At 43.8% G+C, this 17500-nt stretch overlaps 3 protein-coding genes across 4 annotated transcripts in view; all 3 read right to left on the reverse strand.

The window, feature by feature from the left end:
- The window catches only part of mrpl4 (mitochondrial ribosomal protein L4), a 4832-nt gene extending 3420 nt beyond the window's left edge, over window positions 1–1412 (reverse strand). The window contains exons 1-2 of the mRNA XM_076138467.1: window positions 1211–1412; window positions 572–653 (exon numbers count right to left, since the gene is read on the reverse strand). Coding sequence (XP_075994582.1) covers window positions 572–653; window positions 1211–1258 — 130 coding nt within the window. The 5' untranslated portion in view covers window positions 1259–1412. The remainder of the gene's footprint in view (window positions 1–571; window positions 654–1210) is intronic.
- Window positions 1413–1507: 95 nt separating this feature from the next.
- Window positions 1508–12415, reverse strand: LOC142989077 (uncharacterized). Its single transcript, XM_076138459.1, has 5 exons — window positions 12323–12415; window positions 10140–10178; window positions 9892–10012; window positions 9110–9279; window positions 1508–8918 (listed from the first exon to the last, which is right to left on the reverse strand). Exons 2-5 carry the CDS (start codon window positions 10140–10142, stop codon window positions 2184–2186), a joined length of 7029 nt encoding a protein of 2342 aa, XP_075994574.1. The 5' UTR covers window positions 10143–10178; window positions 12323–12415; the 3' UTR covers window positions 1508–2183.
- Window positions 12416–17014: 4599 nt separating this feature from the next.
- abcc10 (ATP-binding cassette, sub-family C (CFTR/MRP), member 10) overlaps window positions 17015–17500 on the reverse strand; it is a 14784-nt gene continuing 14298 nt past the window's right edge. For both annotated transcript variants that reach the window (XM_076138449.1, XM_076138447.1), the window contains exon 21: window positions 17015–17500. This exon is cut by the window's right edge and continues 844 nt beyond it. The gene's annotated coding sequence lies outside the window, so the exon portion shown is untranslated.

A 17500-nucleotide genomic window follows, 5' to 3' on the forward strand; every position in this document is an offset into this window, starting at 1 on the left:
ATTATGCTGTGGTTTTACTAATCCGGCCCACTTGAATCTAAATTGGGCTGAATGTGGCCCCAAACTAAAATGAGTTTGACACCCCTGGTTTACACCAATGTCAGGTCCTTTCACAATAATTCTGCAGGTTTCAACAAGTTCAATTGGAGACCATTATGACATTGTTGACCTATTTCACATCCATTCTGGAGAAAAAGAAACTAACCAGGATTTCCTCTGTTGCAGCGAGTGAAGAGGGAGAAGCACTAAATCCTCATCCAGCAGAGGAGTGAAATGTGGCTTACAGAAGACCACTCGCCCTGTGGACGGTGGGTGGGGCCCGCACGGTCAGCAGGACTCTCAGAACTGTGAACACGTGCACATCTGGTCCTGTCTAAAAGATTGAACTTTGGCATTTGGAAGGATCTGAAAGCTTTGAGGCCCATCTTGAGGTTTCTTTCCAAAACCAAGATCACATGCGTTTACACCTGAACGCAACCAGATAAGCAGAAGCGTGCCTGTGGTAAGTGAACCTCAGAACACGGAGCCAGAAACCCAAAAGCTTTCCAGCTTTCCAGGGGTTCAAACTTACTCAGTCTGGACGGATCCACGAGGTTGGTGGGCAGCAGTAAATTGGGTGGCAGAGCAGCTTCACCAGAAAACGACGAGAAAAACTGGAGGAAAACAAGAGAAAGGACAAAGTGACGTCTGGGTGCGTCCTGACGGAGACATGATAACACGGAGAGAAGTCAACAGTGCAGAATCTCTCCTTGAATCAAATCTACATCCTCAGTACCAACAGGTTCTACACGTCTCAGCTCTAGGCACCACACACACACATCTTCATTATATAGTTTCAAATGTGGAAGAAGAAAATGTGAATCATGTCAAGCTATTAACCTTAACTTGTCCTGGAGTAAAGTAAAGATTTTAATAATTTACTAAAATGAATTAATTTTGATTCATATTTTGATAAAACCTTCAATTATACAAATTGAGAACTTTCTGCAATTGATTATAGAAAGCAGAAACGACTAAAAGCAACTTTAAGATGGATCCATTTCTGGGAATAATTGTTCTGAGAGGAAATGTGGGGAAACCTTAATGATGATTTATTTTACTGTGCAGCTTTTAGACAAGAAATTTAAGACAAACTCTGGGAATTTAACAGCTTAATGTTTCACGCAGTAGCTTTGGGCGCGCGCGGAGGCTGATTCATATCGATACTCACGCGCTTAACGACGCTTCGGCCGCAAACCAACAGCGACAAGCGAAGCATTCCGGTTCCGGTTGAGTCCAATGTCTTCTCACACCGAATCTATTCCAACTGTGGTAAAGACGAACATGATGTTTGAGTCAAAGTCAGCCGCTCACGGTGTTTCATCCATGGAAGGTCGCGCTGGTTCCGGCTGCAGTGGCGACGCCGGGCGATGACGTCACAGCGACTCATTACTGCCTCCCGCGGCCCGGAGTGTTACACTCGCTTGTTTATGAAGAACAATAACAACAAACAATGAGTCAACGTATTTATAGATTCTTAGTTTCTTTTTATCAAACATATTTATTGTCACTTTACTGTTATTGAAAACGCCACATTTGGTTTAGGACAGATAAATAAATGTCATCTTTACATACAATACTTACAACATAAGTCATCTTTGGTTTCTTATTTAAAATACATATTAACACATCAGGGAGATTTACATTATGATCCCATGGCTTAAAGGAGTCCAAAGTGACCTCAAATGTAAGACAATATGTTTGTGATGATGATTTTAACATGTTTGCAAAACTTAATGGCATATAATAATGTTACAATTAATATTATGAATATCCTCTTATCTAAGGTAACTTCCAAAATGTAATTCTTCTAACTGCTGAGGTGGAAGTATGAACATGGTCAGAATGTGATCAGGCGTCTGAAGTCTTTATTGAAAGTTTGGATCTAGTGGTCATCCAGTTGCCATGTAAACTAAACAATATGAAGTACCCATGTAGTAAAAGTGTTTTAGTACAGAGGTAGAAAGATTCGACTGCCCCATAGCTGTAATCTGCACACAACACTGATTAAAAAGTTATCAGAGAGAAACTTTGTACAAAAAAGCCTCTCAAAACAGATTCAAAGTCAAATATTTCACACAAGCATGGATTGTGTAACATCATAAATCAGAATAAATAAGACAGATTTAGTAAAGGTGTGCATGCTACACCAGGTTGGAAAAGAAGAATGTTGATCCCTTTAAGTCATTTTCATCTGGCACTTCAAGGTCTACGCTTTGTGATTTAAAGTCAAGCCCTCCGCGTGTGTTATACTTGCGCTCTGTCTTTTGACTTTGTGCGTGCGAGGGAAAAACAGTCACATAGTATCCATCTGCAGCATCGGATATATTTTGTTTTAAATCTTGACTGGTAGCCAGTTTGGTTCTGTGCTGCTTTGTGTTAATGTTAATGTCACCAGCTGGGGTTCGTTTGTGAGTTCTCTGGTCGTTTGTGGAAACATTCACGCCTGATGTGGAGTAATTTGGTGCTTGGAGATCCAGGGTGGACCCTCTCGCTCTAAGAATGTGTTCCTTTCCTGTGAAATCATCAATATTGAGATCTGAACGGGTGAAATCAATACCGTGTTCTAGATTGGAATCCACAAGAGGGTAGCTGGACCTTGCTCTGGATTTTGATGACTTTCTATCAGCTGGACGTAGTTTGACATCTCCGTCTATGTCTAATGATGGCACTTTCGTATTTAACCCTGTGATATCTGATCTGCGATTCTTATGAGTTGGCACTTGGTACTGACATGAAGGATTTCCAGTGTCAAGTTTTGGAGCTTTGAGATGAAGATGTGGGTTGCATGTTTCTGCCTTGGGCATGCAGAGGTCAACATTAGCAGAGCCAACCTTTGGACCTGTGATGTTTCCCTTCAGCTGTGGCGGTTTCATATTGAATTTTGCATTCGGAGGGGAAATATCCAAGTTTGCTGCTCTCAAAGATGGACCAAAGTCAATATCGGACCCAGTCTGATAGAGATCTGTGCTTCCAAGTTGAGGCATCTTGAAGGAAGGGAGTTTGAACTTTTTATCCAAATCAAGGTCAGACGGGAGACTTTGGATGTTTCCTGAGGGAACAGTGGCATCAGCTCTAATCCCTCTTTTAATGTCTGGCCCCTGTATGTTACCATTTATTCCAAGATCAGGGCGCTTTGCACCGAGGTCAAGCTTGGAAACCCTGAGATTTGCATCAGGCCTATGTAGGTTGGCTTTCATCTCAACGTTGGGGCCTTTAGGGTTAGCAATATCTAATTTAGGTACTTTCACCTTTCCGTCAGGTGCACCAATATTGATATCTGGCACATTCACATCCAACTTTGGAGCGTTAAGGTCCATGTTTGGGGCAGCAAGTCCACCCTTTATCTTTGGAGCTTTCCCATTCAAATTTGTGTTTACATTCAAGCTTCGTCCTTTTGGTAATGTTGCATCGAGGTTGGGTGACATGAATTCTAAGTTAGGGCTAGAAAATCCCACTTCAGGTATTGTGAAACGTGGCATTAGCTTTCCTGATTGACTGCCAAAATCAAGTTCTGGTATTTCAAAACCAGGTTTGGACCCTTTGAGTTTAAGATTGGGTGCATTGATGTCAATGTCTGGGCCACCTAAATTGCCGTCAATCCTAGGTCCACTGATACTAAGAGGATTTGCTTGAGGCATATTCAGTTTGGGCATTTTCAGCTTAGTCTTGGGTGACCCAATGTTGACATTTGGAGGATCCAGTTTGGGAGCTTTAAGGTTCATGTTTGGTAAATCCCAGTCAGGGGCGTCAATCCCACCCTTCATTTTTGGAGCTTTGAGCCTCAAATCTGGTGAATTCAGACCTGCATTCATGTCCAAATTTGGTCCTTTGGGCAGTGTGCCTGAAAGATTCATCTTTGGCATTTTGATTTTGCCTGAGGGAGCATCAATATCCAAATCAGGGGCATGCAGCTTTGGAGCACTGAGGTCTAGTTTGGGACTTTTGAGATCAACCTTGGGCATGTTCAGATTTGGTGGGTTTATTCCACCTTTGAGTTTAGGACTAGATAAATCTAGCTCAGGTAATTTCAAGTCAAAGTTAGGACCATCAAAATCTGGACCAGAGAACCCCAAATCAGGCAGGTTAAAGTTTGGCTTTTTCATTTTCCCTGATGGTCCAGAGATGTCAACATCTGGCATTTCAAAATCAGCTTTTGGGCCTTTGAGGTTGACATTGGGTGCATTTACATCTACATCTGGAACATCAATTTCAGGTCCTTTGAGGCTTGGAAGATTAAATTTAGGCATTGTCAGTTTGGGCATTTTTAGCTTAGTCTTGGGTGATCCGATGTTTACATTTGGAGGATTCAGTTTGGGAGCTTTAAGGTTTATGTTTGGTAAATCCCAGTCAGGGGCGTCAATCCCACCCTTCATTTTTGGAGCTTTGAGCCTCAAATCTGGTGAATTCAGACCTGCATTCAAGTCCAAATTTGGTCCTTTGGGCAGTGTGCCTGAAAGATTCATCTTTGGCATTTTGATTTTGCCTGAGGGAGCATCAATATCCAAATCAGGGGCATGCAGCTTTGGAGCACTGAGGTCTAGTTTGGGACTTTTGAGATCAACCTTGGGCATGTTCAGGTTTGGTGGGTTTATTCCACCTTTGAGTTTAGGACTAGATAAATCTAGCTCAGGTAATTTCAGGTCAAAGTTAGGACCATCAAAATCTGGACCAGAGAACCCCAAATCAGGCAGGTTAAAGTTTGGCTTTTTCATTTTCCCCGATGGTCCAGAGATGTCAACATCTGGCATTTCAAAATCAGCTTTTGGGCCTTTGAGGTTAACATTGGGTGCATTTAGATCTACATCTGGAACATCAATTTCAGGTCCTTTGAGGCTTGGAAGATTAAATTTAGGCATTTTCAGTTTGGGCATTTTCAGCTTTGTCTTGGGTGATCCGATGTTGACATTTGGAGGATCCAGTTTGGGAGCTTTGAGGTTCATATTTGGTAAATCCCAGTCAGGGGCGTCAATCCCACCCTTCATTTTTGGAGCCTTTAGCCTAAAATCTGGTGAATTCAGACCTGCATTCATGTCCAAATTTGGTCCTTTGGGCAGTGTGCCTGAAAGATTCATCTTTGGCATTTTGATTTTGCCTGAGGGAGCATCAATATCCAAATCAGGGGCATGCAGCTTTGGAGCACTGAGGTCTAGTTTGGGACTTTTGAGATCAACCTTGGGCATGTTCAGATTTGGTGGGTTTATTCCACCTTTAAGTTTAGGACTAGAGAAATCTAGCTCAGGTAATTTCAGGTCAAAGTTAGGACCATCAAAATCTGGACCAGAGAACCCCAAATCAGGCAGGTTAAAGTTTGGCTTTTTCATTTTCCCCGATGGTCCAGAGATGTCAACATCTGGCATTTCAAAATCAGCTTTTGGGCCTTTGAGGTTGACATTGGGTGCATTTAGATCTACATCTGGAACATCAATTTCAGGTCCTTTAAGGCTTGGAAGACTAAATTTAGGCATTTTCAGTTTGGGCATTTTCAGCTTAGTCTTGGGTGACCCAATGTTGACATTTGGAGGATCCAGTTTGGGAGCTTTGAGGTTCATGTTTGGTAAATCCCAGTCAGGGGCGTCAATCCCACCCTTCATTTTTGGAGCTTTGAGCCTGAAATCTGGTGAATTCAGACCTGCATTCAAGTCCAAATTTGGTCCTTTGGGCAGTGTGCCTGAAAGATTCATCTTTGGCATTTTGATTTTGCCTGAGGGAGCATCAATATCCAAATCAGGAGCATGCAGCTTTGGAGCACTAAGGTCTAGTTTGGGACTTTTGAGATCAACCTTGGGCATGTTCAGATTTGGTGGGTTTATTCCACCTTTGAGTTTAGGACTAGATAAATCTAGCTCAGGTAATTTCAGGTCAAAGTTAGGACCATCAAAATCTGGACCAGAGAACCCCAAATCAGGCAGGTTAAAGTTTGGCTTTTTCATTTTCCCTGATGGTCCAGAGATGTCAACATCTGGCATTTCAAAATCAGCTTTTGGGCCTTTGAGGTTAACATTGGGTGCATTTAGATCTACATCTGGAACATCGATTTCAGGTCCTTTGAGGCTTGGAAGATTAAATTTAGGCATTTTCAGTTTGGGCATTTTCAGCTTTGTCTTGGGTGATCCGATGTTGACATTTGGAGGATCCAGTTTGGGAGCTTTGAGGTTCATATTTGGTAAATCCCAGTCAGGGGCGTCAATCCCACCCTTCATTTTTGGAGCCTTTAGCCTAAAATCTGGTGAATTCAGACCTGCATTCATGTCCAAATTTGGTCCTTTGGGCAGTGTGCCTGAAAGATTCATCTTTGGCATTTTGATTTTGCCTGAGGGAGCATCAATATCCAAATCAGGGGCATGCAGCTTTGGAGCACTGAGGTCCAGTTTGGGACTTTTGAGATCAACCTTGGGCATGTTCAGATTTGGTGGGTTTATTCCACCTTTGAGTTTAGGACTAGATAAATCTAGCTCAGGTAATTTCAGGTCAAAGTTAGGACCATCAAAATCTGGACCGGTAAAACCCAAATCAGGCAGGTTAAAGTTTGGCTTTTTCATTTTCCCTGATGGTCCAGAGATGTCAACATCTGGCATTTCAAAATCAGCTTTTGGGCCTTTGAGGTTGACATTGGGTGCATTTAGATCTACATCTGGAACATCAATTTCAGGTCCTTTAAGGCTTGGAAAATTAAATTTAGGCATTGTCAGTTTGGGCATTTTTAGCTTAGTCTTGGGTGATCCGATGTTTACATTTGGAGGATCCAGTTTGGGAGCTTTGAGGTTCATGTTTGGTAAATCCCAGTCAGGGGCATCAATCCCACCCTTCATTTTTGGAGCTTTGAGCCTCAAATCTGGTGAATTCAGACCTGCATTCAAGTCCAAATTTGGTCCTTTGGGCAGTGTGCCTGAAAGATTCATCTTTGGCATTTTGATTTTGCCTGAGGGAGCATCAATATCCAAATCAGGGGCATGCAGCTTTGGAGCACTGAGGTCTAGTTTGGGACTTTTGAGATCAACCTTGGGCATGTTCAGATTTGGTGGGTTTATTCCACCTTTGAGTTTAGGACTAGATAAATCTAGCTCAGGTAATTTCAGGTCAAAGTTAGGACCATCAAAATCTGGACCAGATAACCCCAAATCAGGCAGGTTAAAGTTTGGCTTTTTCATTTTCCCTGATGGTCCAGAGATGTCAACATCTGGCATTTCAAAATCAGCTTTTGGGCCTTTGAGGTTGACATTGGGTGCATTTAGATCTACATCTGGAACATCAATTTCAGGCCCTTTTACATTTGGAAGACTAAAGTTAGGCTTCTTCAATCCGGGCATTTTGAATTTTGCTTTGGGTGCTTCAATGCTAGCATCTGGAGTGTTCACATCCAGCTTGGGAGCTTTGAGGTTCAAGTTTGGCAAATCCCAGTCAGGGGCATCAATTCCGCCCCTGATTTTTGGAGCTTTCAGGCTAAAATTTGGTGACGGTGCATCTATGTCAAAACTTGGCTTTGAAAAATCAGCATTAAGACCACCCGATGGTTGGGCATCAGGGGCTTCAAGTCGTACATCCACATCCCCATCCTTTTTCTTTGGTAATGTGCCAAAGAGATTTAACTTTGGCATTTTAAATTTACCAGATGGAGCATTTGTTTCCAAGTTGAATTTACCAGAAGGCATTTTAACATCCAGGTCTGGAGCTTTAAGATCTAGCTTTGGACGTTGGAGATCAGGACCAGACAAATGAACATCTGGAGACTGTAATTTATAATCTGGGGCTTGAACATTTGGTCCAGACAGGCCAAAGTCAGGCATGTCTGGAGCTTTGAGTTTTGGTTTTGCAAACTTGAGGTCAGTTGAGGGTAAATTAATGTCAAAATCTGGGTCTGGAATTCCAGCTTTGAACTGTGGTGTCGCCAAGTGCACATCTGGTCCTTCTAGATCAAAACCTGGACCCTGAGTGCCTGACAAACCAAAGTTGGGCATTTTGAATTGAGGTGGCTTGTATTTTCCGATTGGGCTCACATCTAAATCTGGAGTTTTAAATCCAACGTGTGGTTTCTTTAGTGTCAATCTGACATCACCTGAAGGTACCCGGTTATCAGCAGCATGTGGTGCATTCAAGTCTGGCCTGTGTATCCCAAAGTCAGGGGAATTCCCAGACAGTCTAACCTCCGGAGAGTCAGCATAATTGGGAAGATCGTCCACATCTAGGCCAGGGTTTTTTAATTTAGTTGAATACCTGACACCGATTTTGCCTGAGGGCACATCAGGGACAGGTAGATCTGGTCTTTTGACCTGGGATTCTGGACCACTCAGAGATGGTCCAGAGATTTTCAAGTCTGGCATGTTGAATTTTGGCATTTTAAACATTTGGTTTGTTCCTTCAAGGTCAGGTGCGCCCGAACCTCTTAAATCGATGCTTGGAGCTCTAAAGTTTCCATTGTTCTCTAGTCCAATTTGAGCACCGGATGGACTATGAGTGTTTGGCAGTTTTATACCTTCTGTGGCTGTGACATGGGGACGATTTGGTAATGTCCCTGAAAGACGAAGATCAGGAGTGTTGAGCTGTGAACTTCCATTCAACCTGGGTACCTGAATTCCACCGTCAGTTGGCATTTTCACACCGAGACTCGACAGCGGAAGGTTCATATTGCTGCCAGAGTTGAATTCTCTGGCAGCAGACAAAGCGATGTCACCAGATTTGATATTGTCCTCCATGTTTGGTTTGATGTTTTTCAGAAGTCCAAAGTCCACTCCGAGGCGAGGAAGTTGGGTTGAGCCTGGTACACTTGGCTTGACTGTCACCTCCCCGTTCACATGGCCTCCTACGGCACCAGGAGAGTCGTCCCTCATAAACCTCTTGATTCTGGCATTGTAGAGTTTGTTGTATGAATCTTTCAACATCTAAAAATATAAGATCATTGATGTGGATTTCAGGTTGCAGCACAAACTCAATTCATACTTAGGCTATTTCTTAATACAACTTGTTATTAGCTAGGGCAATAAAGTCAGAAATACTGGCATTATAATTTATTTGTTCATTCATTGATGTCGTCTGTTCATTCTGACTTCATTCTTTTGGTCGGTCCACTCACCTTCTCTGGGGTCTTGGAGAGTGTGTCCAGATTGTCCAGGCTCTTGCTCAATTTACTCTTGGTGAGAACTTTGACCTTGTCATCAAACGGCTCCATCATTTTCAAAACTTTCAACACTTCATCTTTAGAGAGTTTATCAAAATTGATCGTTGCTCCGACAAGTTCATCCCCTGAAACGAAATCAAGCCCAAACACAGCACATTACTGTTGAGCATCAAGCTGATCTGTTCTTTGACGTCGCTCTGATAGCTAAAGCGTAGGCTGGACTTTGTCTCTGTATATAAATGATATGGAGCCACTGATTCCTCACCGAGCAGCTGTAGGATTACTGTAGGATTCCACAAAACTCATTTTCTCATGGTTTGGTAATCACATGTGACCAAACTGCATTTTTTGATTTGAAATTGATTCCTTATGCAGGCGGAATATTTAGCAAGCAAAATCATTACATCGATAACCAATAATATAAATGCTGGAGCTTTCAATATGTTCAGCAAATAGCGGCATTACACCGCCAATATATGTCTAAAGACTGAGCGCACAAATGAACTACATGAGATTGCATGCTTGAAAAAAAATGTTCAAACATTTTAATCACACAAACAGACTCTGGTCATGTATGATATGCTACAGGCCAGGTAAAGATGTATTTGAACGTGTGTAAGATTCCCATGCCCATGCTTCCACTTCAATCAATTGCACAATTATAATCTGCATGACACAAATATACTTAGTTAGTTAGTTTAAGACCATAGAAATACACCTTTTAAAAATGTTCTTACCTTCTCTGAGGCCCCGTTGGGCTGAAGCATTGCCGTTGATGCTGGAAACGACCACGCCCCCCTGCTCCGACTGCTCAAGCATCAGACCCTCAGAGAGGCTCCGGCCTCTGCGGTGTGATCGCTGCGTGGACACAAACAAAAGACATCTTTGTAGGATGACCTCATGAAGCAATACACCAAGGAAAGGAATGCATAGCACAGTGATGTCACACATTAGGAAGTAAGAAAATCTGTGGATATGTCCTTACCATAATTGTTGTGCTGGTCAGAAGTCCCTCACGTTGAATCTATAGGAGGAAATCAAATGTTTAGACATATAAGTTCATGATCCATACACAGCAGGTGAGAGGTGATAGAACATGTGAGACGCAGCGTAGAATATCTGCTACGAGCAGGAGCATCATCACTTCATCCATCCTAAACAAGCAGCAGGAAATGTGTCCATGACAGAAGACAACAACACAAGCTGTCACTCAACGCTGAATGTTGCCTCAGTTCACATCAAATATCATTATTACTGAAATATGACTTAACCTTTCAGTTGCTGTTTTGCTATTTTTTATAAACCTATATATGAATAGAAAAATAGGTGAAACTGATCAAGAAAATTTCAATCAAAAAAGAAAACATTTAAATATACTTTTCCCTAAAAATATATATTTTTTTTATTTAGGCAAAAAAAAGTATTTCCATTAAATTCATAGACATTTTATTGTCTTGTTATCCTTAAATATTATTCATTCATTATTATTATTATTATCATCATCTATATTATTTGCATTGATCAGCCAGTAAGGAGGAATTGGCTGATCAAAGGAATAAACTAAGTATTGGAAATTGTTTTGCAGGAAAGATTCTATATTCATTGTTTCTTTAAGGAAGTCACTTTTTTCATGCATTTATTTTTTTAAATATCCATTCATTAAATGTTAAATGTTTCCCTCTGTGTACATTTTCTGCCTTCAGCTGCAGATTAGAGCGATACGCAGCACAACACGGCCCACATAAAACCAGGATGCGTCTGCGTTTTTGGGCCTTTGGAGCAACAGTTGGTGGTGTGAGGCGGCTGCGCCCTCAGGTATGCCAGTTATGAGGCCGTTTAGTTACGAGGGAGGAGACGCAGGAACAGGTTTATCCGCAGCTCTGTTGTTGGGCGTTTCCTATTTGGAAGCACACAACGTCAAAGAAACTGTACTGCCAGAGCCTGGCATGCCTCCAGCTGTCTGATTCATCACACACACACACACACACACACGCTCATCCGAAACACTGGACATGGTTTGACTGAATGAAAGCGTGACACTACTCAGCCACATCAAAATGTAAATAAACAAATACAACCAAATATTTATCCTGCATTCATTCAGTAAAATAGGTCATTGACTGATTGATTATCTCAAGCATACAGCCAGGGGCGGATCTAATGAGCACACACAGGTATCGGGCCCCTTTTTATGGCCAAAACTAAAGGAGGGGCTCGGATCTGCTGCGGTCTTTTCATGCAGCGACTAAAAGAACACAATGACTTACAAAAGATTTCAGATGGCATTTGAGACGAGGAACAGCGGAAAACAAGGAGGGTTTAGGTTTACAGCCCACAGTGACGTCCGGCCTGCACAGCACGTCAGGCCAAACTCGGCTCATAAGACACCAAACACACTCCTCACATACACACAGCAAGCAGAAAGGTTGAAACTGTGACTCAACACCATAAACAGACTTGGCTTCCTCTCCAAAAACCTCAAATCAGCTCTTTGATAACAGAAGCCTGCAGAAACTGATCAGCCCGTCAATCATCACATAATCAATAAAACAAAGTCAACAGCTCACTTTACCAACATAAGTTTAAAATAATTACTTTTACACATTTTTATCAGTGATCAATTCCATTATCAATGTTTTTGTATCCATGGATGAATGGTTAATGCTACACAAAGTCCATCTTTATTTACAAAACTTATTTCAACCCACGTGTGTCCAGATGTCTTCACTTCATAATATAAAACAGAAAAAGGCACAAATGTCACTTAAAACATGAAGCCAAGAGGACAAAATGATGAAATGCTAAATGATCCAAACTAACATTTCTCTTTCATCAGGTGATCCTGTCACTGCAGGAGGGATTCAATCAGAGATGTTTCTGTTCTACGGCCTGATGGCCAAACTGCTGGGTCAGCATTTCTCTGGTTCTGACGTACACACACACACACATTTGTTTACATGCCGCCAAACTTTCCCGCCACCATGTCGCGCTGAACATACTTTTGGTCAAATCTTGAAGTGTTTACAAAGTTCACGCGCCACGATTCGGATAGTTAACGTGTCGGTGTGACTCAGCGGAGCTCCAGATGGCAGAGGAAGTTACTCATTAAACATCACACAGGCGGGATCTAAACTCACTTTCACCCAAAAACAGGTACTGGAATCTGACCTGAGGCTCCCATGGAGCAGCTGGAGGTTGTGGCTCTTTTTCCGCGTTGCGTGGAGCGCGTGGGTGACTTCCTCAGTCCACGCAGCAGCAGACTGACAGCAGCGGCAGGGTCCAGCCAGGAAACACGACCTGAAGCCGACAAACAGGTTTAACACACACGTCACACTCCCTCATACAGACACACCTTGCTGCTTTCGCTCTCTCTCTCACACACACAAACAAACACACTAACACACACACACACACACACACACACACACACACACACACACACACACACACACTGCTGCCTTCACCTTCAAATCCACAGCATGACAGATTTCAAGAGTAAAGACATATTTTTAGAAATAAAGTCCAAATGTCATGACAATAATGTGAAATTCAAAAAGCACAGAGGTTTTAATGTTATGAAACTATCCTGATCTTTGAGAAGAGGACTGACGCCCACATTAAACACCATCACTACAAATATGAGTTCTGAATTCTAAAATAAGATTAAGATTTAGATTAAGATTAAGTTTATTTATTATTATTATTTATTTATCACTTGTCTGCAGTAGCCTGAACTCTCACTCTGTGACTCTGCTTCTACATCTGTGACTCCTTCTCCCAGCCAGATATCTACCAGATCAGGATCAATATCAGGATTATTTAAATATCCCCAAAGTAAAAAGGAGATTTTTAACCATGACCAAAATATTGACAAGTTAGAAAGTTTTCCCTGTAATTTATGTGAAACAAAAACACCAAAGAAAAGTTCTTCACTTTTCTAGTTTGACATGTTTAGAACATTATGTAATCATAGAGACAAACACAATGACATTATCTCCTTTTTTTCTTATAAACATTATAAACCATAATATAATTACTTAATCTGAATTCTAAACCATTTGGAGTAGAACATTTGATCTAAGTTTGTTTTCAAACTGAGAAGAAATGTAAACACACACACGTCAGAGCTGTGGTCCAGGTCCACACACCACACAGGGAGGGGAGAACTGAGTCCTAATGGAATGTAGGAGCCTCTTGGGCCTTGGTGGAGGTATGAACTCAAATATTTTTAAATGTAAACTTGAACTATCCCACCAGTGCCACACACACACACACAAACGGCTCCTTTTATCATACATCAGCACACACACACAGAAACAGTGGAATCCTCCTGCTTGAGCAGCCAGACAGAGCAAAAACAGAAACCAAACACTCCCCGCATCGACAGAAACGAGCTGAGCAGAGCTGCAGGGAGCGCCGGGCGTGGATCTGATGACTCACTGAGTGTGAAACGGCACAAAGAAAGAGAGCACATAGATCTTACAAGCTGAGCCCCAATTTTTCGCTCCATCAGTACAATCATCTGAATCACCAGAGGACATGACTTTCTGCTTCTTCATGCCGATTTGTGGGATTTTAATAAGTGGGAATTAATAAGTAATTAACAATTTACCTTTTAATCTTTTGTTGTCTGTTCTCCCGTTCATTTTGAAAATAAAAAAAACTCCCAGACTTAATTTTTCCAGAATGATATATGAACATGTGTGTGTTTCTATGTTTATACTATATTGACTTGGATCACCCCAGAAAACACTGCCACGCCCGCAGCTCTGTCTGATGCGTACTCTTTCTCTCACACTCCCAGAGCTGCGAGGCGGGGTGGTGGTACTGGCCTGCTAATTTCCAAAGACTGGACATATTCTCTTTGTTCCCTGTCACAATTCTCTCCCTCCTCCTTTGAATTCCATGCTGTCACTGTCTCTCATCCGGTCAAGCTCACCATTGCTGTTGTTTATCGCCCACCAGGCCCATCCGGGGACTTCCTAGAGGAGCTCGACACTCTTGTCTCTCACTTCCCTGACGACGGCTCCGGCCTCATCCTTCTTGGCGACTTCAACATCCCGACTGAGAAACTTCACCCTCTTGTTTCTCTTCTTGTCTCCTTTGACCTAGCTCTCTCCCCATCTCCTCCTACCCACAAGGCTGGCAACCAACTGGACCTCATCTTCACCAGGCACTGTTCTAGCGCTGACCTCTCCGTCACTCCTCTACATCTCTCTGACCACTACTTCATGTCCCTCACTCTCTCCCTCTCCTCCCCACCCACCCAATCTCCCCCCACCCGCATGATCTCTTCTCGTCCCAATCTACGCTCTCTCATCCCCACTGATCTCTCCTCTTCTGTTCTCTCTGCTCTCCCTGCCCCTGAATCTTTTTCTCTTCTTTCCCCTGACACTGCCACTGATCTTCTTCTCTCTACCTTGTCCTCCTCTCTGGACAATCTCTGCCCCCTTATCTCCAGGCCTGCACGCCCAACTCCACCGGCCCCTTGGTTGTCGGACTCGGTGCGCACTCAGAGACGGAGCTTGAGAGCGGCTGAGCGCAAATGGAGGAACGGCAAACTCCTGGAGGACCTTCATGCATTCCAATCGCTACTTTCCTCTTTCTCCTCCTCTCTCTCTGCTGCTAAAGCTGCCTTCTTCTGCACGAAAATTCAAACCTCTGCTTCCAACCCCAAAAAACTCTTTCAAACTTTCTCATCCCTTCTCCAACCCCCACCCCCTCCTCCTTCCTCCTCTCTCCTCCCAGACGATTTCGCCAACTTCTTCGACAAGAAGGTCAACGACATCCGATCCTCCTTCCATCATCCGCCAGCAGTCCTGTCTCTACCACCCTCTCCATCATCTCCCTCTCTGTCCCAATTCTCTCCCCTCTCTGCCCAGGAGGTCCTCCAGCTCATCACATCTAGCCGCCCCACCACCTGCTCTCTTGACCCTGTCCCCTCCTCTCTCCTTCAGTCTGCTGCACCGGATCTTCTTCCCTACCTGACCCACGTCATCAACACGTCTCTGGCCTCTGGCTCTTTCCCCTCTGCTTTCAAGACTGCTAGAGTCACTCCGCTTATAAAGAAACCAACTCTTGACCCTTCAGACATCAAGAACTACAGACCGGTATCCCTTCTACCCTTCCTATCTAAAACTCTTGAACGTGCTGTCTTCAATCAACTGTCCCTGTACCTCCACCAGAACAACCTTTTGGACCCCCACCAGTCCGGCTTCAAGGTGGGCCACTCGACTGAGACGGCCCTCCTGGCAGTGACCGAGTCACTCCAAACTGCCAGAGCGAACTCTCTCTCCTCTGTCCTGATTCTCCTGGACCTGTCTGCAGCATTCGACACGGTGAACCACCAGATCCTTCTCTCTACCCTTGAGGGAATGGGTGTCTCTGGCTCTGCGCTCTCCATGTTCGCGTCCTACCTGACAGGTCGCTCCTACCAGGTAACACTGAGAGGTTCTGTTTCGAAGCCACGTAGGCTCACCACTGGGGTTCCGCAAGGTTCGGTCTTGGGCCCTCTTCTTTTCTCCCTCTACACAACATCTCTTGGTTCGGTTATCCACTCCCATAACTTCTCCTACCACTGCTATGCTGATGACACCCAGCTGATTCTGTCGTTTCCTCCTTCTGACGCCCAAGTGGAGACGCGCATCGCTGCTTGCCTGGCAGACATCTCGGGGTGGATGTCGAAGCACCACCTGAAGCTCAACCTGGACAAGACTGAGATGGTGTTTCTCCCAGGGAAGGGCTGCCCGCACCGAGACCTGGCCATCACCATAGATGACTCCGTGGTGACGTCTACTCGGACCGCGAGGAATCTGGGTGTGACCCTGGACGACCAACTGTCGTTCGCGGCAAACATCGCTTCGGTGACGCGTTCCTGCAGATTCCTCCTCTACAACATCCGGAGGATCCGTCCCTTCCTCACCGACAAGGCAGCGCAGGTGCTGATCCAGGCTCTTGTCATCTCCCGCCTGGACTACTGCAACTCCCTCCTTGCTGGCGCCCCGGCTTCCGCCATCAGACCTCTGGAGCTCGTCCAGAAAGCTGCTGCTCGTCTGGTGTTCAACCTTCCCAAGTTCTCCCACACAACTTGCCTTCTCCGTTCTCTACACTGGCTCCCCGTAGCTGCTCGCATCCAGTTTAAAACTCTGGTGCTAGCCTACAGGGCAGTGAAAGGAACAGCTCCTTCATACCTCCAGGCTATGGTCAAGCCCTACACCCCCGGCCGACCACTTCGCTCTGCTGCCTCCAGGCGACTGGCTGCCCCGGCGCTCAGCGGCCCCTGCTTGCGATCGATGCGGTCACGGCTTTTCTCTGTTCTGGCACCTCAGTGGTGGAATGCTCTCCCGACTGATGTCAGGACAGCGGAGTCGCTACCCATCTTTCGCCGCAGGCTGAAGACCCATCTCTTCAAGAAACACTACCCGGATCCTCCCTCTTAGGACATCACCTACTCTGTCCTAGCTCTTCTGATGCTCTTGTTTTCTAATCTTTCATTTCTAATCTGTCCTTTTGTTTTTTGTTTTTTTTCTCATTCATCATAGTACCTAACTTATTGCACTTCTACTCTAGCTCTAGTTATGCTCTTAGCTGTTGGTTTAGGAAGGAAATGCGCTTACGATTTCTTGTGACCTGAAGTTCTTTTATCTACCTTTGTTGAACACACTTATTGTAAGTCGCTTTGGATAAAAGCGTCTGCTAAATGACCGTAATGTAATGTAATGTATATTACAGTTGTGGTGATGTATAAATATATGATCTATGTTTATGTTGCTCACCGTCTCTGTGGTGTCACAAATATCAACATCATTCTGTTATTCTATAGAATTACAACATTTCTAAATTCAAGTAAAAAAAGATTTTTTTTTTCAAGACCGTTTCATTTACATGAAATCAGAAATCACACAGAAGCAGAAGATCAATCAAGCTACATTTATGATCAACAAAAACAATCATCAAATACACAAAACAGACAAAGTTTCAGTTTGAGCAGCATGAAGTAGAAATATCTGACAGAAGTAAAGTGAGACCATAAAACACAGACTGAAGGTCTGAACCTCCACATATAATGATCAATGATTGACCGATGAACAGATAGAGAGAGAGAGAGAGAGAGAGAGAGAGAGAGAGAGAGAGACGGAGAGAGAGACAGAGACAAAAAGAGACAGAGAGAGACAGAGAGAGACAGAGAGAGAGAGAGAGACAGAGACAGAGAGGCAGAGAGAGACAGAGAGAGAGACAGAGAGAGAGAGAGAGAGACAGAGACAGAGAGGCAGAGAGAGGGAGACACAGAGAGAGAGAGACAGACTGAGAGGGAGCGAGAGAGAGAGAGACTGAGCGAGAGAGAGA

This window comes from Genypterus blacodes, unplaced genomic scaffold (assembly GCF_046128005.1).
Source record: "Genypterus blacodes isolate CSIRO-AG114 ecotype Tasmania unplaced genomic scaffold, CSIRO-AGI_Gbla_v1 ptg000370l_1, whole genome shotgun sequence".
Taxonomy (NCBI): domain Eukaryota; kingdom Metazoa; phylum Chordata; class Actinopteri; order Ophidiiformes; family Ophidiidae; genus Genypterus; species Genypterus blacodes.

Coding starts and splice junctions, on each gene's coding strand:
- LOC142989077 (XM_076138459.1), bottom strand. Junction 9,280..9,891: donor CCAACGGGGCCTCAGAGAAG/GTAAGAACATTT, acceptor ATTTCGTTTCAG/GGGATGAACTTGTCGGAGCA. Junction 8,919..9,109: donor TCTCCAAGACCCCAGAGAAG/GTGAGTGGACCG, acceptor TTATATTTTTAG/ATGTTGAAAGATTCATACAA.